At 39.4% G+C, this 15,454-nt stretch overlaps 1 protein-coding gene across 12 annotated transcripts in view; it reads right to left on the reverse strand.

Moving 5' to 3' along the window:
- The window catches only part of LOC126379097 (acetyl-CoA carboxylase), a 255,256-nt gene that overhangs the window by 219,660 nt on the left and 20,142 nt on the right, over positions 1-15,454 (reverse strand). For 6 of the 12 annotated variants that reach the window (XR_007568241.1, XR_007568242.1, XM_050027669.1 and 3 more), the window contains 4 exons: positions 5,180-5,297; positions 3,875-3,982; positions 2,028-2,168; positions 942-1,122 (listed from right to left, as the gene is read on the reverse strand). Coding sequence is in view for 10 of the 12 variants with exons in the window: in XM_050027669.1 (XP_049883626.1) it covers positions 942-1,122; positions 2,028-2,168; positions 3,875-3,982; positions 5,180-5,297 (548 nt within the window). In the remaining 2 variants the exon portion in view is untranslated. Of the gene's footprint in view, positions 1-941; positions 1,123-1,467; positions 1,475-1,627; positions 1,636-1,787; positions 1,796-1,867; positions 1,883-1,947; positions 1,963-2,027; positions 2,169-3,874; positions 3,983-5,179; positions 5,298-9,322; positions 9,522-15,454 lie in introns of those variants that run through there. The other 6 variants (XM_050027672.1, XM_050027674.1, XM_050027673.1 and 3 more) reach the window with 6 other exon arrangements.

A 15,454-nucleotide genomic window follows, 5' to 3' on the forward strand; every position in this document is an offset into this window, starting at 1 on the left:
AACATCAATATTGCTATAATTAAAACACATAATAACGGGTTCTTAGCGCGTTTAAATAGGGATATGAGACTCCCGATATTTCGACACTGTTGCAAGTGACTGATGAGATTGGAGTAGAGTAGGTAGATCCATAATTTTCTACGGGCAGACATATCTATCTACCCTCTTTCCTTGCCGCTTGTTTATGTATTTGATATCAGAATGAATATTGGGAGTCTCATATCCCTATTTAAACGCGGTTAGAACCTGTTATTATGGGTTTTAATTATGATAATAACCGCGTAAACTTAATACAATGTATCAATATTGCTGTTTAAGATTGGCTATATAAGCCACATGAACGTTGGAGTTGAAGCAGTCGCCTTAGCCGAAATCGTCTTGATCACATGTACATTGCTGTTTATTATTTCAAATACAATAGTTAATAGTGTTGGGACCCTCGCTCGGCGACAATAGATGGCGTAAATGTAGCCACACCGTTCGGTGATCGAAATTATTATTTTTGTTATAAATAAACTAAGCTAAATGAGCTCTACACCTTTTTGCCACTACTTGAAGGTCTAAAGAATCTACAAACAATAAAAAATATTATAAATCCTTCCTATTTTCTTCAAGTTTAGCCTGCAGATTAGACAGGTCCGGTTTTTTACAGAAGCGACTGCCTGTCTGACTGTGCAACCCGCGAAGGTAAAACCAGCCCAATACAACATACCTCCGAAAATGCATATCTCGTGTGAGTTTCCTAACGATGTTTCCCTTCACCGCTGAGCACGTGATAATCATTTATGATCCAAACATGAATTCGAAAACAAATTCGACAATCATTGGTTTAGGTCTGTGCTGGATTGGAACCTGCGACCTCAAAGTGAGAGGCAAGCGTTCTGCCAACTAGGCTTAACCTGCTACAACTTAAACTTATTTGACACATTCAAACCACTCACCGCTACCACTCCAGGGCAATGTTGGTATGTCAGCGGTCTGGGCGACAATGGACGAGGCGATCTTGTCTCCTAACGCCCACATAGCCTTCTCGGGGGGACCGATGAAAACCACGCCGGCGCGGTGGAGCAGCTCGGGCAGTTTCGGGTTCTCCGACGCGTGGCCCCAGCCTGCCCATACCGCCTGGTGGGAGAATATTAAATAAATAATAATAATAAAATAAATTTATATAATAAAATGGCCGCTGCGACCTAGTCAGATCTATTGCGGCCAAGTCCCTACATATTTAAAACTCCTCTAGACCGATCCTTTTAATTAAATCGAGCGTCTTTTTGGAAGGAAGCTCCATGACCACCTGGGGACCCATTATGTGGCCCCCCAGTGCTCGGCTTCTACTGTGTATGAGAGCCTCACAGCTGCGCAGCAGGTGTAATGGCATCTCATCTTTCTTTAAACAAAATTTACATAAAGGGGACTCGGTCAGCTCCTTAGGTGCTTGTTGAGTCTGCATCTACTCGGGACGGTTACCTGAACTTGGGTCTGTATAGCTCGGTCAGCTCTATTCTATGTAGGTGCTTGTTGAGTCTGCATCTACTCGCGACGGTTACCTGAACGTGGGTCCGTTTAGCTGGGTCACCTCCATTCTATGTAGATGCTTGTTCAGTCTACACCTACACGAGACGGTTACCTGAACTTGGGTCCGTATAGCTGGGTCAGCTCCATTCTATGTAGGTGCTTGTTGAGTCTGCACCTACACGGGACGGTTACCTGAACTTGGATCTGTATAGCTCGGTCAGCTCCATTCTATGTAGGTGCTTGTTGAGTCTGCACCTACACGGGACGGTTACCTGAACTTGGGTCCGTTTAGCTGGGTCACCTCCATTCTATGTAGATGCTTGTTCAGTCTACACCTACACGAGACGGTTACCTGAACTTGGGTCCTTATAGCTCGGTCAGCTCCATTCTATGTAGGTGCTTGTTGAGTATGCATCTACTCGGGACGGTTACCTGAACTTGGGTCCTTATAGCTCGGTCAGCTCCATTCTATGTAGGTGCTTGTTGAGTCTGCATCTACTCGGGACGGTTACCTGAACTTGGGTCCTTATAGCGATGTCGACGATGAGCTCCACATTCGCGTAGTTGTTGTTGTTGGATCCCCCGGGCACGGGCACGTAGTGGTCCGCCATCTTTATGTACTCCGCATTGGCCTTCAGGTCTTCTGGAGTCACCTGGAATTTCACAGGGTGTTAGTGACACCGTAACGAAAACTTTGGAGGACGATTCAGGCCATGATCCTGAGTTGATATGAAGTGGTATTTCCTGTTAGAGGATTGATGAAAATTTTAGCTTTTTTTATTTTCAGTTCCATATTGAGCTTTAAGCTGCATTGAAGCTAAAATAAAAATAAAAATGACAAATAGGATATTTCACTGGCTCAAAGATAAATTGTGCTTAGGAAAACTCACAAAGCAAAACTTACGGCCGCCTATTGTACTAATTCTATTTCTCTTTTGTTTTGTTTTTTGTTTTTTCCTGTTTGTGCAATAAAGTATTTGTTATGTTATGTTATATTAAAGAGAAAATTAAATCGAAAAATATCGGACTCGGTCGGGATTTGGACCCGCAGCTCTTGTCAAACCGGGACGAGCGTGTTAACCATTACACCACCGGGTCCTCCTCCTGTCCATGCGAAATTCTTTGGATCTATGTATCGTCATTAAGCAGACGCCATCTATCTAGAATATTGAGTGCTAATATTACTTTCCATTCGAAGGGCACCGTCGTTGGATGCTTTCAAAGGGCAAGTCAAGCAGCACTTTCTCATCTCTCTCTCCTCTTCTTTATAACGTTTTTCTTTTCTATTCCATTCTTCTTACATCTTCTTCTTTATAAACTAGGTATTGTAGTACTGTCATGGTTTCCTTTCTTCCATAGTAATGTATGTATATATTTACGTATTTATATATTATTATAATCATTATTTATTGTCTTCTATGTATTTTTTTTTAATATATTATAGTTTATCTAGTTATAAGTACTTATATTTTTCAACATTTTATTATTATTACGTATTTTTTATTTTTTTTGCTCTGTCTATCCCGCTACATTTTTCATTAAATTCATATCCTATACCTAAAGGTTGCCTGGAAGAGATTGCTACCTTAGCAATAAGGCCGCCTGTTGTACTACCAATTTAATTATAATACTAATGTATTTTTAATGTGATTCAAGTGCAATAAAGAGTTTTTGTATTGTATTGTTTTTGTATTGTACTTTTAACCTAACACAGCTCGACCTATCGCCGTCTGGTTAGGGCTCACCACCTATCACGTTGGTCTAACAGAAAGCTCGGTGAGGTGTGGGTACTTAGTTCATCTTGTGATGGATGTACCTCTGACTACTAATTGGGATATAGTCGTGGTAGTATGTAATATCGTTACGAAGCAGTGGCAGCCCTAGCAAAATATTCGGGCGGTGCGAGACCCCATAGTGGCACTCCTAAGCCCCTTAACATACAAAATCTTTCGATTCGTTTACGGCCCCCGAAATTAACCTATTTAAATCTTTTAAAAATGTTGTTTACGGCCGGTATGAGTTATATGTGAAACTAACTTCATCGGGTTAGGATTTCCACTGACGCGAAGATGGGCAGAGAAGAGCGGAGATGTGCGGATTTGACCAATCACAGCGTCCGAGAGAGCGAAAAACGAAGACGCTCTGTCACTCTCTCCCTCACGGTGATTGGTCGATTTCTGCACATCTCCGCGTCAATGGATACGCAGCCTTGGATTGCTGCCAGGGTGAACCAGTCTCGGTTGATTTTGGCGCAACCGCCCCCCCCCCCCCCCCATTCCGGCGCCGGGTGCGGTGGCACACCTCGCACCGCCCTAGGGCAGCCATTGCAAGGTATATAGATGTATGACGAAGCTCTCACCATGACAACGAAGCGGACAGCTCGTTCGTTCTTGAACATCTCGTAGGACCATCTTCGGATAGACCTCATGCATTTTACAGCGCCAATACCGTTGTTCGCGATTAACACCTGTGAACAAAATAGTTTACTACCGTAGATTGAACATCAGCGCTCGAAAAGTGGGACGCAAAGTTACTGTTATTACAGCGACGTTGACAGCACTTTACCTTAGTGCGCGATTAGGCGCCGAACTGGCAACACGGGGAAGTGCGTGGTAAAAACTTGCAAAAATAGAAGCTCAAAGCGAAAAAGTATGGATGGGACATCATGTTTCTAATAAGTATAAACATTCTAAAACCCACCTATGTTATTATTTACTTTATAATTCACTAAAACAAGTACTCCCGGTCAATCCGACTCGCAGTATAACCCGACCGTGTTACGAAGCACCACGCGCTAATATACGTAATAAGACGATGCGTACTTCCTTAATTTGACACGATTTTATTGAATGTATAGGTATACCGCTGTGTACAAATGTATAGCTAAACAAACGCCAAGTTTTCGCCGCATTTTTGTATCAAGCGCTGTATCTACGGTAGTGGCAAATCGATGCGTTCGATACTCATTAACTTTACATATGCTAGGGGTGTGTGCGCCCTTGATGAGCAAGGGCTGCGTCATCTTTGGAGGACACCTAATGACCACTGCATGCCTATGGGGACGCGATGCTCGATAAAATAACATTTTTCTTCCTTCGTCTTCTTCTATCTTGTGGGTTGTGAGGATTACCAACCACAGCAACCCTGGTTTTAGAGTTACTATTGAGCCAAAGGCCCCTGACATAGCTCATGTAACGACTACTCACTTACATCAGTAAGTAGTAACCGGGACCAACGGCTTAACGTGCCTTCCGAACCACGGATCATCTTACTTTCGGACAATCAGGTGATCAGCCTGTAACGTCCTAATCAAACTAGGGATCACAAAGTGTTTTTTGTGATATGTCCCCAACGGGATTCGGACCCGGGACCTTCGGATCGTGATTAGTATTAGTGACCGTACCTATAGAGTACCTATTTATTATACTAACTTTTTTTTTTATAAGTGCGATTTGATCACGTTTATTGATGACGTCACTACTATGTAGATACTTTAGTTTACTTTTAATTATTTCGCAACTCATCCTTCAGACGGGATACACTCCACGTTGCACCACATTTTATTGCAATTTAGAATTTTAGCTGGACAGTATGGACAACTGTCAAAATTTAAGAACACTCAACAGTGCCATTTGAGCTTCTAGTTTTTGTCCTCATAAAATACCTTATTGATGGGCTTAGTTCCCTGGAAGCGGCGTACAAACTCCTCAGGCGTGGCGACTGTAAAGTCCTTCTCTTGGAAGCGATGGCTGTGCACGACCGTGCCTTGAGACATAGAGGGTCTGAAAAAAAAAAAACAATAAAATTTATTCACCTATCATATCACGTTGGTCTGACAGAAAGCTCGGTGGGTACTTAGTTAGTTTTTTTCTTTTACAACAGCCTAGTGGTTAAAGCGTTACGCTCACGATCTGGATGGAGGTCCGGGTTCGATTCCCGATGGGGACATTATCGAAATCACTTTGTGAGACTGTCCTTTGTTTGGTAAGGCCTTTTCAGGCTTGAATCACCTGATTGTCCGAAAAAGTTAGATGATTCCGTGCTTCGGAAGGCATGTTAAGCCGTTGGTCCCGGCTATTAGCCGTAAAAACACCTCCACCAACCCGCATTGGAGCAGCGTGGTGGAGTATGCTCCATACCCCCTCCGGTTGATTGAGGGGAGGCCTGTGCCCAGCAGTGGGACGTATATAGGCTGTTTATGTATGTATGTTTCTTTTACAAGCCTTAACAACTGGTGGATTGGGGACTGCATTTAACCGGACCTGTCAAATCTTCAGGTTAGATAAGTGGACCAGCCGGGTCTGCATGACAACCGCGCCGCGCGCGGTGCGAATTATATTGAGCGCTTTGACCAATAAACGATACGAATGCTATCTACGTAGATGGACGTCAAACGGCTATTGGTCGAAGGCCTCGATATAATTCGCGCCGCGCGCGGCGCGGTTTCCGTGCAGAGCCTACTGGTTAGAAACGGGATAATTCTAGGGATATGATGATGATTTTATTTACTGATAACGACATTATTCACATACAACTTAACAGATTTATTGTAAATTCATAAGATTATTTCAAGTATGTATAATTATGTACTTTACCGATTGATAAGATTAGCTTCATTTCTACAGGGTGTTAGTGACATCGTAACGAATACTGAGGGGAATGATTCAGTTCAGTTAATATCATGTGGAATTTTCCGTCGCCAAATGCATGGATGTTTTTTCGTTTTTAAAATTGACATCAACTCAGAATCATACCTCAAAGTGTCACTAACACCCTTTGTATTATTTAGTAGCAGTTTCGCGCGACTTTGTTCGCGTGAAACCCTACTATTAAAACTATAGAAGTTTCATACAAACTTTGCCAACCTTTTTTACCCCCTTAGGGGTTGAATTTCGCAAAATCCCGTCTTAGTGGTCAGTAACGTCCGTGCTTCGGAAGGCACTTTAAGCCGTTCGTCCCGGTTACTACTTACTGACGCGTTTCGGAGGTATGTGACCTAACCTGTATTGGGCCTGTTTTCCCTTCGCGGGTTGGAAGGTCAGACAGGCAGTCGCTTCTATAAAAAACCGGACCTGTCAAATCTTCAGGTTAGGTAAGTGGACCAGCGGGTCTACTTAGTGACATGGCTCATGGGGGCCTTTGGTGGCTCAATAGTAAACCTGACACCCGGGTTGACAGAAGAAGAAGAAGTGAACTGCCTTCAAAAAGGAACCCCCATGCAAAATTTGAGACAGCTAGCACTTGTAGTTTCTGAGATTTCGTGATCGATAAGAGAATGGTATTTCGCTTTGATAATAGATGTTGATAACATTAAATTCTATAAGACACAAATATACCAACAGCCTAAAACTTTTGCGATAAGATTAGATATGGAATGAGGGATTTTTCAGACTATGTTCACCAAAAAACAATATAAATGACCTTGTATAGATTTAACATGACAATTATCTATTTTTTAATTCCTCTGTAATGGCCGAAGGATATATAAAAGTAATTGTTGCTTGATATTTGGATTGAGTGCTTCATCCAAAAGCCGTTTGACGTCGTCATCGTCGTTTGACGTAGATAGTATTCATATCGTTTATTGGTCCAAGCGCTCAATATCGATTAGAGCTAACATGATAGCCCGCAGATTTGCACGGTGCTCAAGAGAGGTAAAGTTAACTCTCTTTCGAGCCTATTGTACCTCTTTTTATACGTGCAGTTTGTGGGCTAGATATGTGCAAAAATCATATAATGCACTCCGCGTGCAATACAACAACGCATTCAGGGTGCTGTTAGGGTTGCCTCGTTTTTGTAGCGCGTCAGGGATGTTCGCTGAAGCGCGCGTTGATTGCTTCTACGCCACAATGCGCAAAAGATGCGCGTCCCTGGTGCGCAGGATACGGGCTAGTTCCAGCAGCGTCCTGGCGATGTTGGCTAGCAGGTTGGACTGTGTGTACATGTCTCGCTGCTGTGCTATTGCTGGGGGTGTGGCAAGGCGGTGAGTCGCGGCTCAACTCTCCCGTATTTAATTATATTTCCTTATTCTACTAACCTAGTATATAAGTTTTGTTATTAACACATTATGAGTCCTAGTAACTTGAATAAAGAATTTAAAATTAAATTAAATTAATATAATTCGCGCCGCGGCGCGGTTGTCGTGCAGACCCGGCAGATGTGGTATAGAATTATGTTGCGACCTACATTGCCTTTCGTCGCATAATGTCCCTTTTGCAAAATGTCCCTTTCGCAGAATGTCCGTTTCGCAGAATGTCCCTTTCGTAAAACGTCCCTTTCGGAAAATGTCCGTTTCGCAATACATCCCTTTACATACCTATATACTCACGCTTACTTACCATACGGGTTGAGCAGACCCATTGCATACACTACACCGCGCACTTAAGATTATAATTTGTATCTAGGGACATTTTGAGAAAGGGACCTATTGCTACCCGGGGACATTTTGCGACAAAGCCCATCATTTCATCAAAGATGCATATTTCTGTTATCCATGAAATTATTAATGTTTTTTTATTTTATCATTGTAAACCTGTCTTGTGTTTAGTTAAATAAAAGGCTTTGAAATTGAAATTGAAGAGGGCTCGAACTAATGTAGAATGACCACTACGACCTAGCTAGATCTATTGTGGCCAAATCCCTACGTATATTTAAAGCTCGTCTGGTTCATGTAACAACTGTTGATTATCTTATCAAGGTGGGTGGTAAACTTAAATCTGCCGTCAAATGTTTCCTAAATCTGTTATCTTATTCATACGGCATAATACAATATCATTTGCGGAATATTTAATACGGAGTTTTATTTTATTTTTATTTTTTTCTTATTCTGTGACCACTTGCAATCGGTCCGAAGACCATAAGCTGGTCTGTTCCTTCATTTCATCAGTCTTATTAGAAGCCAATCCTCTTTTGCACAATTGCAGGATCTGGTGTCTTTTAAGCCATGACCTTTAATACGGAGTAGATTTTTTTTTTGTGTAAGTTATGCATACATACATAAACTATTTCCCACCGGGGTTAGCAGAGACTACGAAACTCCATTTGCTTTGATCCTGACATATTTCTCTTGTTTCCTCCACATTCATCAACAACATATGCACGCCGGTTCAGAGTAGATCGTGCTGAACCTTCTGTGTTAGTTATGTGGTAACACTTATTACTATTTAAAGTCATTTCCAGATATACCCAGTGCCCAGACTATTGAGATCTAGGCGATTAAAAATGCCACATCCAAGCAATTCGTTTAAAAAAGCAATATTGCTATTTGACGCTTATTTGCAATGCGCATTTATTTTTATTTGTGCAAATGTCAAATAGCAATATTGCTTTTTTAGATGAATTGCTTCAATGTGGCCTTTTAACCCTCCCGTTTGTAATAATGAGATGATGAATTGTGATTTTTATTTTATTACTAAAAAGTTTGATTATTTTCATAGGTAATGCGGTTTTTTTGAATCAGAAGAAACAAATTCATTACTTTTCTTCATTTCATTTAAGTAGGTAGGTAGACTTACTTTTTTTTTAAATTTCATTTATACTATTTAACGCAGCCCGAACTATTTTTTGTTCAATATTTTATACGTGAGATGCCTCAAAAATATTCAAAAGTTTCTATATTCAAATCGAATAGTGAAATTAATAAGTGAAATCTAATTGTGGCATACTTAAAGATTTCTTTTGCCAAATGGCGTCATATGACAGAAAACAATTACATACCCTTTGAAATATATAATAAATACAAGTTGAACGAAATATTTTGTATAAAATACAAGGAAAACCGAGAACGAATATAGAATATTTTTCTAACCTGTAAGAGCTTTCAGAGTACAATCCGTTCATGCTTGGGTACATTTTTCACCATGAAAATAAATAATATAACACAAATTCACACAATAACACCGTTTAGAACACTTATTTCTGCGTAAAAACAATTATTATTGAACATTTCTCCGGAAATAAACTCGATACAGTTTTGTTTTCGTATTTTTGCGATTTTGACGTAGGGAACGCCAATAGAAGTCCAATGACGGATCATACGATCGCTCCGTTTCACACACACGCGTTGATTAAGCAAAGATTGAGAGAGATAGATAACAAGTTAGGGTTGCCGTGATTTGAAATTGAAACAAGTTGGAAACAAGGAGGTTGCGTAAGAAAATTGTTTTTCATATTATTTACTAGAGATAGGCAGAGTCACGTGTTTTATCGATAATCGAAAATAACAAACAACTGAACAATAATATTGTAAGCAGATTGTTTTTTTCTAAATCTGTCAACTTGATAAGTAGATACTATTGATACTATTGTTAGCTGGTAAATCACGTTTATTTAATCTATAATCGAAATAAATGCGAATAAGTTTAAGTATAATAACGATAGGAGATAAATAAAAAGGTGATTACAAATAATATTAATACACTTCTCATCAAAAAAATCGAAACACTTCCGTTTTCATTGTTTCTGTCCGAATTTAACACAAAAAAGAATTCATACGATGAAAAAAAATACATAAATGTATAGCTGGCAGTTTGGCCATTACAGTAATAAGCGAAAATTCTAAATTCAAAATTAGAATTTCATTTGTTTATCTTATAAACGAAATGAATCACTGTTTTGAGACAAATGTGTGTTTAGGGTTGGAGTACATTTAGCGTTTAAAAACTAAAAATTGGCGCCTATGCTTAAACTTTTTGTTTTTTATTTCAATACTGTGACTTTGGGACGTCTGAAAAAAGGTTTTTTTTCTAAAACGTATGGATACTTCGCCCACAGAAGCCGCCCAAGTTGTGGCATTGCTGGATTCTGGCCTTAGTCAGCGTGTTGTGGCTGCAAGACTGCATCTAAGCCTGTCATCTGTTCATATAGAGTCTATAAACGTTATCGGGAGACTGGTTTGTTCACGCGCCGTTCAGGATCTGGCAGGAATCGGGTCACTTCTGAGCGAGATTATCGATTTATTGTAACAACTTCTTTAAGAAATCGACGCCTTAACGCTTTTCAACTGCAGCAGCGGCTTCGTGTTGTACGAAGGGTGGCTGTAAGTGACTCTACAATTAGAAGAAGGTTGAAGGATCGTGGACTGGTACCGCATAAGCCAGCAAATGGGCCGAAATTAACTGCAGACCATCGAAGAGCGCGCCTTAACTTTGCACGTGAGCACCTAAATTGGTCATACCTACAGAACCGCCACCATAGCTGACCTTTTCTTCAATGCAGCATTGTGCATAGCGTTCTCCGTCTCTTCTGTAGACCTTGTTCCTTCCGTCGTTACCATACAGCATAATTTTACACTCATCAGAAAAGAGAACTTTGCTCCACTGTAGGTATGACCAATTTAGGTGCTCACGTGCAAAGTTAAGGCGCGCTCTTCGATGGTCTGCAGTTAATTTCGGCCCATTTGCTGGCTTATGCGGTACCAGTCCACGATCCTTCAACCTTCTTCTAATTGTAGAGTCACTAACAGCCACCCTTCGTACAACACGAAGCCGCTGCTGCAGTTGAAAAGCGTTAAGGCGTTGATTTCTTAAAGAAGTTGTTACAATAAATCGATCATCTCGCTCAGAAGTGACCCGATTCCTGCCAGATCCTGAACGGCGCGTGAACAAACCAGTCTCCCGATAACGTTTATAGACTCTATGAACAGATGACAGGCTTAGATGCAGTCTTCCAGCCACAACACGCTGACTAAGGCCAGAATCCAGCAATGCCACAACTTGGGCGGCTTCTGTGGGCGAAGTATCCATACGTTTTAGAAAAAAAACCTTTTTTCAGACGTCCCAAAGTCACAGTATTGAAATAAAAAACAAAAAGTTTAAGCATAGGCGCCAATTTTTAGTTTTTAAACGCTAAATGTACTCCAACCCTAAACACACATTTGTCTCAAAACAGTGATTCATTTCGTTTATAAGATAAACAAATGAAATTCTAATTTTGAATTTAGAATTTTCGCTTATTACTGTAATGGCCAAACTGCCAGCTATACATTTATGTATTTTTTTTCATCGTATGAATTCTTTTTTGTGTTAAATTCGGACAGAAACAATGAAAACGGAAGTGTTTCGATTTTTTTGATGAGAAGTGTATGTTAGTGACATCGTAACGAAAATTTTAAGAGATGATTAAGATTAAAAAAAAATGGAATTGGCCTTTGATAGACTGGAATGGAAAATGCTACACCGACAAGAGCGTGGCTCTTAAATTGATGATGATGATTAAGACCATGATTCCGAGTTGATTTTAAGTGGAATTTCCCGTCGCAAGAAGATAAGTTTATGTAGGTACTGATAAAGTAATGCCGGTAACCCCTAATGGGGTAGGCAGAGCCCCAAGCCATATTTCGATAACAGGACTAGCTGATAAATTAAACGTTTATCGATATTGTTTTTCATTCTAACAATGCTTACACCGGAATAATAATTACCTATTTAGACTAATAAATACAAAGAAGTAGGTGGCTATTACGAAAATTAGAATAAAACTGGTTTGAACTATGTCGTGTCAACTATTGGTTTTAACAGAGCGTAAACACAGTGAGTTACACCTGTATTCTAAGATGTTCATTCGAACCTTCCTCGACTCTCGAGTACGTAAACATCAACTTCTTCACCTTCTATCGTGTGGTGTGGGTACTGGTGTCAGGGTTACTATTGAGCCGCCAAAAGCCCCTGACATGACTCATGTAACGATTACATAAGTAGTAGTTAAGTAGTTACCGGGATCGACGGCTTAACGTGCCTCCCGAAGCACGGATCATCTTACTTTCGGACAATCAGGTGATCAGCCTGTAATGTCCTAACCAAACTAGCGACCACAAAATATTTTTTTGTGATATGTCCCCACCGGGACGCTCAAACACTAGACCACGGAGGTCGTTAAAATGACAACTTCAAATTACACTTGATATCAACTCAGAATCATGGTCTGAATCATCCCTCAAAGGTTTTGTTACTATGTCACTAACACCCTGTATAAAATCATGATGAATATTCCATAGGTACCTCTTATCGTCCTGGCTATATCTGCCAGGTACGTTCGATATTTTAAAACGACTTTATGTTTCGCACACCCTATTAGGGCTTATAGGTGTAGTTTCAAATATTTGTGTAAACAAATGCAAAATTTTCTAGAATATTCGATACTAGACCCTAGACCTCGCTTCAACAATTTACCGCGTGAATTATGCACTATTTGCTCGAGCTACTCAAAGTTGAATAAAATAAAATTGAACTTTTCCTCTACGTGGCATTGACTTTATTTATCTTAGCTAATAGTAGAGGGCTCTATAACAGTTCGAGAGTTTGCGGGGTGAGAGCCTTTAGAGCTCTCCATTTGTGCGGCCAAGTGATTATACTCTACAATATGTCACGTGTTTTGACGAAGACGGGTAAACGATACATGTTCATGATGCTTAAGCCTGGGAACAGTGAAGTTTTGACAGTCAAATATGGAAAATATGGGGTAGGTGTATACCTACCCTTAAGGGGTATCCCTTCGATTAATGAAGGCGCAAGTCTGATTCAAGTAGTCTACACAAAAGTTTTTTTTTTATAATTATGATGTATACAGGTTGTTATTTTAGAAAATGTTATTTTGTGAGCTCGGTGAAGTGAGGGTACTCATTTCATCTTGCAATATGAGTTAGTACCCAGTTATCCTGAGTGCTCAGTTATATAGTTCTGCCTAGCTCAATGGGTTATATAGTCGCAAGTTATGTAATTTTAGAGGATATCCTTATGCTGCACGTACAAAACCTATAAAATGTCTAATAATAAAATTGAACGACACAAATTCATTTTATTGTATATTTACACACAAACCCGTCTTTAGATTCCTCGTTAGACCTGCAAACGTCAATAAAAATCATCATTTGAATTATACAGGGTGTTTGTGACATCGAAACAAAAACTTTGAGGGATGATTCAGACCATGATTCTGAGATGATATCAAGAGGATTTTTTCGTCGAATCCCGTTCAATCAGGGGCCTGTTTTAGAAAACTTACAATTGTAAATTACAACGACAATTTGATGTTCATTACGTAGCTAATATGAAACTGCAAAATATTCGTGATCACACACTCCGCAATGTACATCAAATTGTCATTGTAATTTACAATTGTAAGTTTTATTAAACAGGCCCCAGGAAACATTTCCCTCAGTATTCGTTATGATGTCACTAACACATACGTAAAGAATAACACACATTACAAAAAATATATCCAAAATTGCACTATAGTGTATTTTACCTTAAAATTTTATTAAAATATACAAGCAAGCAACAAAAAAAAATATTATCCATAAACATACTTGTACCGTACGTTATAATTATCATATCATAATTATAATATTTTTTGTTGCTTGACATAAACCCTCTGGATTTTACAAGTCCGCGAAAACAAGCAGCTGTTTAAAATAAAATAAAAAACAATGACACAAGTTAGTTATTTTGTGATCTACCTGTGTGTTACGGACGTGACTTTATGTTAGCTTTTTGCTCAAGCATACTTTAATTATAGTATACTACATACGTATAACAAACAACGCAAAAAAAGTCAGAAAACATTTTAGGTAGGTACTGACGGTCTTTAATTTTGTAGACCGACAGTCATTTGCATTGCTTTAAAAAAGTTTACGTCACTGGCCCTAGTTCACAAATAAACGCCCAAAATGTATTTCAATCATTATTGTAAGTATCAATAACAACACTTACAGCTTTTTTGCACTCACCAAAAACAATATAGATGGCGTTGTTCAGTTTAAACGTGATAATTAACTATTATCTCATTACTTGGGTACATAATTATTCTAAAATACAATGTAATGCCAGAAGCATAATATAAAAATAATTGTTGCTTTATATTAATAAAAAAAAAAGTTTAATATTACGTATACAAGCTGTTACATTTATTTTGATCAGAACAATAATTGGTGGAAGATGTGTTGCGCCTACCCTTTAATAAGAAGGGTCATCATCATCATCAGCCCATTAACGTCCCCACTGCTGGGGCACGAGCCTTCCCTATGGATGGATAGGCCTTAAACCATCACGCGGGCCCAGTGCGGATTGATGGTTATTAACGACTGCTAATGCAGCCGGGGCCAACGGCTTAACGTGCCTTCCGAAGCACGGAGGAGCTCGAGATGAAAACTTTTTTTTTGTGGTCACTCATCCTATGACCGGCCTTTGGGAAAGTTGCTTAACTTCAACAATCGCAGGCCGAGCGCGTTTACCGCTGCGCCACCGAGCTCCTCAAAGAAGGATCATTTATACCCAAAAACAAAGATAAAAGATGCATATATCTGTCATTCATGAAATAAATAAGGTTAAACGAAGAACCATCTGTATTGATTTTGAGGAACGTGCCTCATGGAAAGTCCTTCATTCTTATCCGATCCGAGTCCAAAAATGACGGATAGTAGAACATTATTATAAGATATCGGATGGAAGCAGTGCGCAAGCTATCGCACTTCAGGTCCGTACGAAATTGCCATTTCAATTTACAATTAATTAATACTAGTGACGTACTGGACACTGCGTCAATGACATGAATCGTTTAATTAATTACAAGATAAACATTATTTGAGTACATCTTGATTAAAGTCCATGTAATTAATGCTAGAAATACGTATTTTAAAGTTAGGAAATTTATTTGCATCGATCGTTTGTCTTTGCTAATAATTAAAACACATAATAACGGGTTCTTACCGCGTTCGAAATAGGGATATGAGACTCCCGATATTTCGACACTCTCTCTGAATTTCTGCTAATAAACTATACTGCATTGTTTAAAATATTTGAACGGATTTGCCGCATATTTTGGCTTTCAAATCTTTCAGCCAAGCAGCTAAAAACTAGACTCATTTCCAAAATGCAGTCAAATTGATTTTTACTACGCAACAAAATAAACATTATAACATTTAGGTAGTAAACCGAATTTCCAA

This window comes from Pectinophora gossypiella, chromosome 28 (assembly GCF_024362695.1).
Source record: "Pectinophora gossypiella chromosome 28, ilPecGoss1.1, whole genome shotgun sequence".
Lineage (NCBI taxonomy): Eukaryota > Metazoa > Arthropoda > Insecta > Lepidoptera > Gelechiidae > Pectinophora > Pectinophora gossypiella.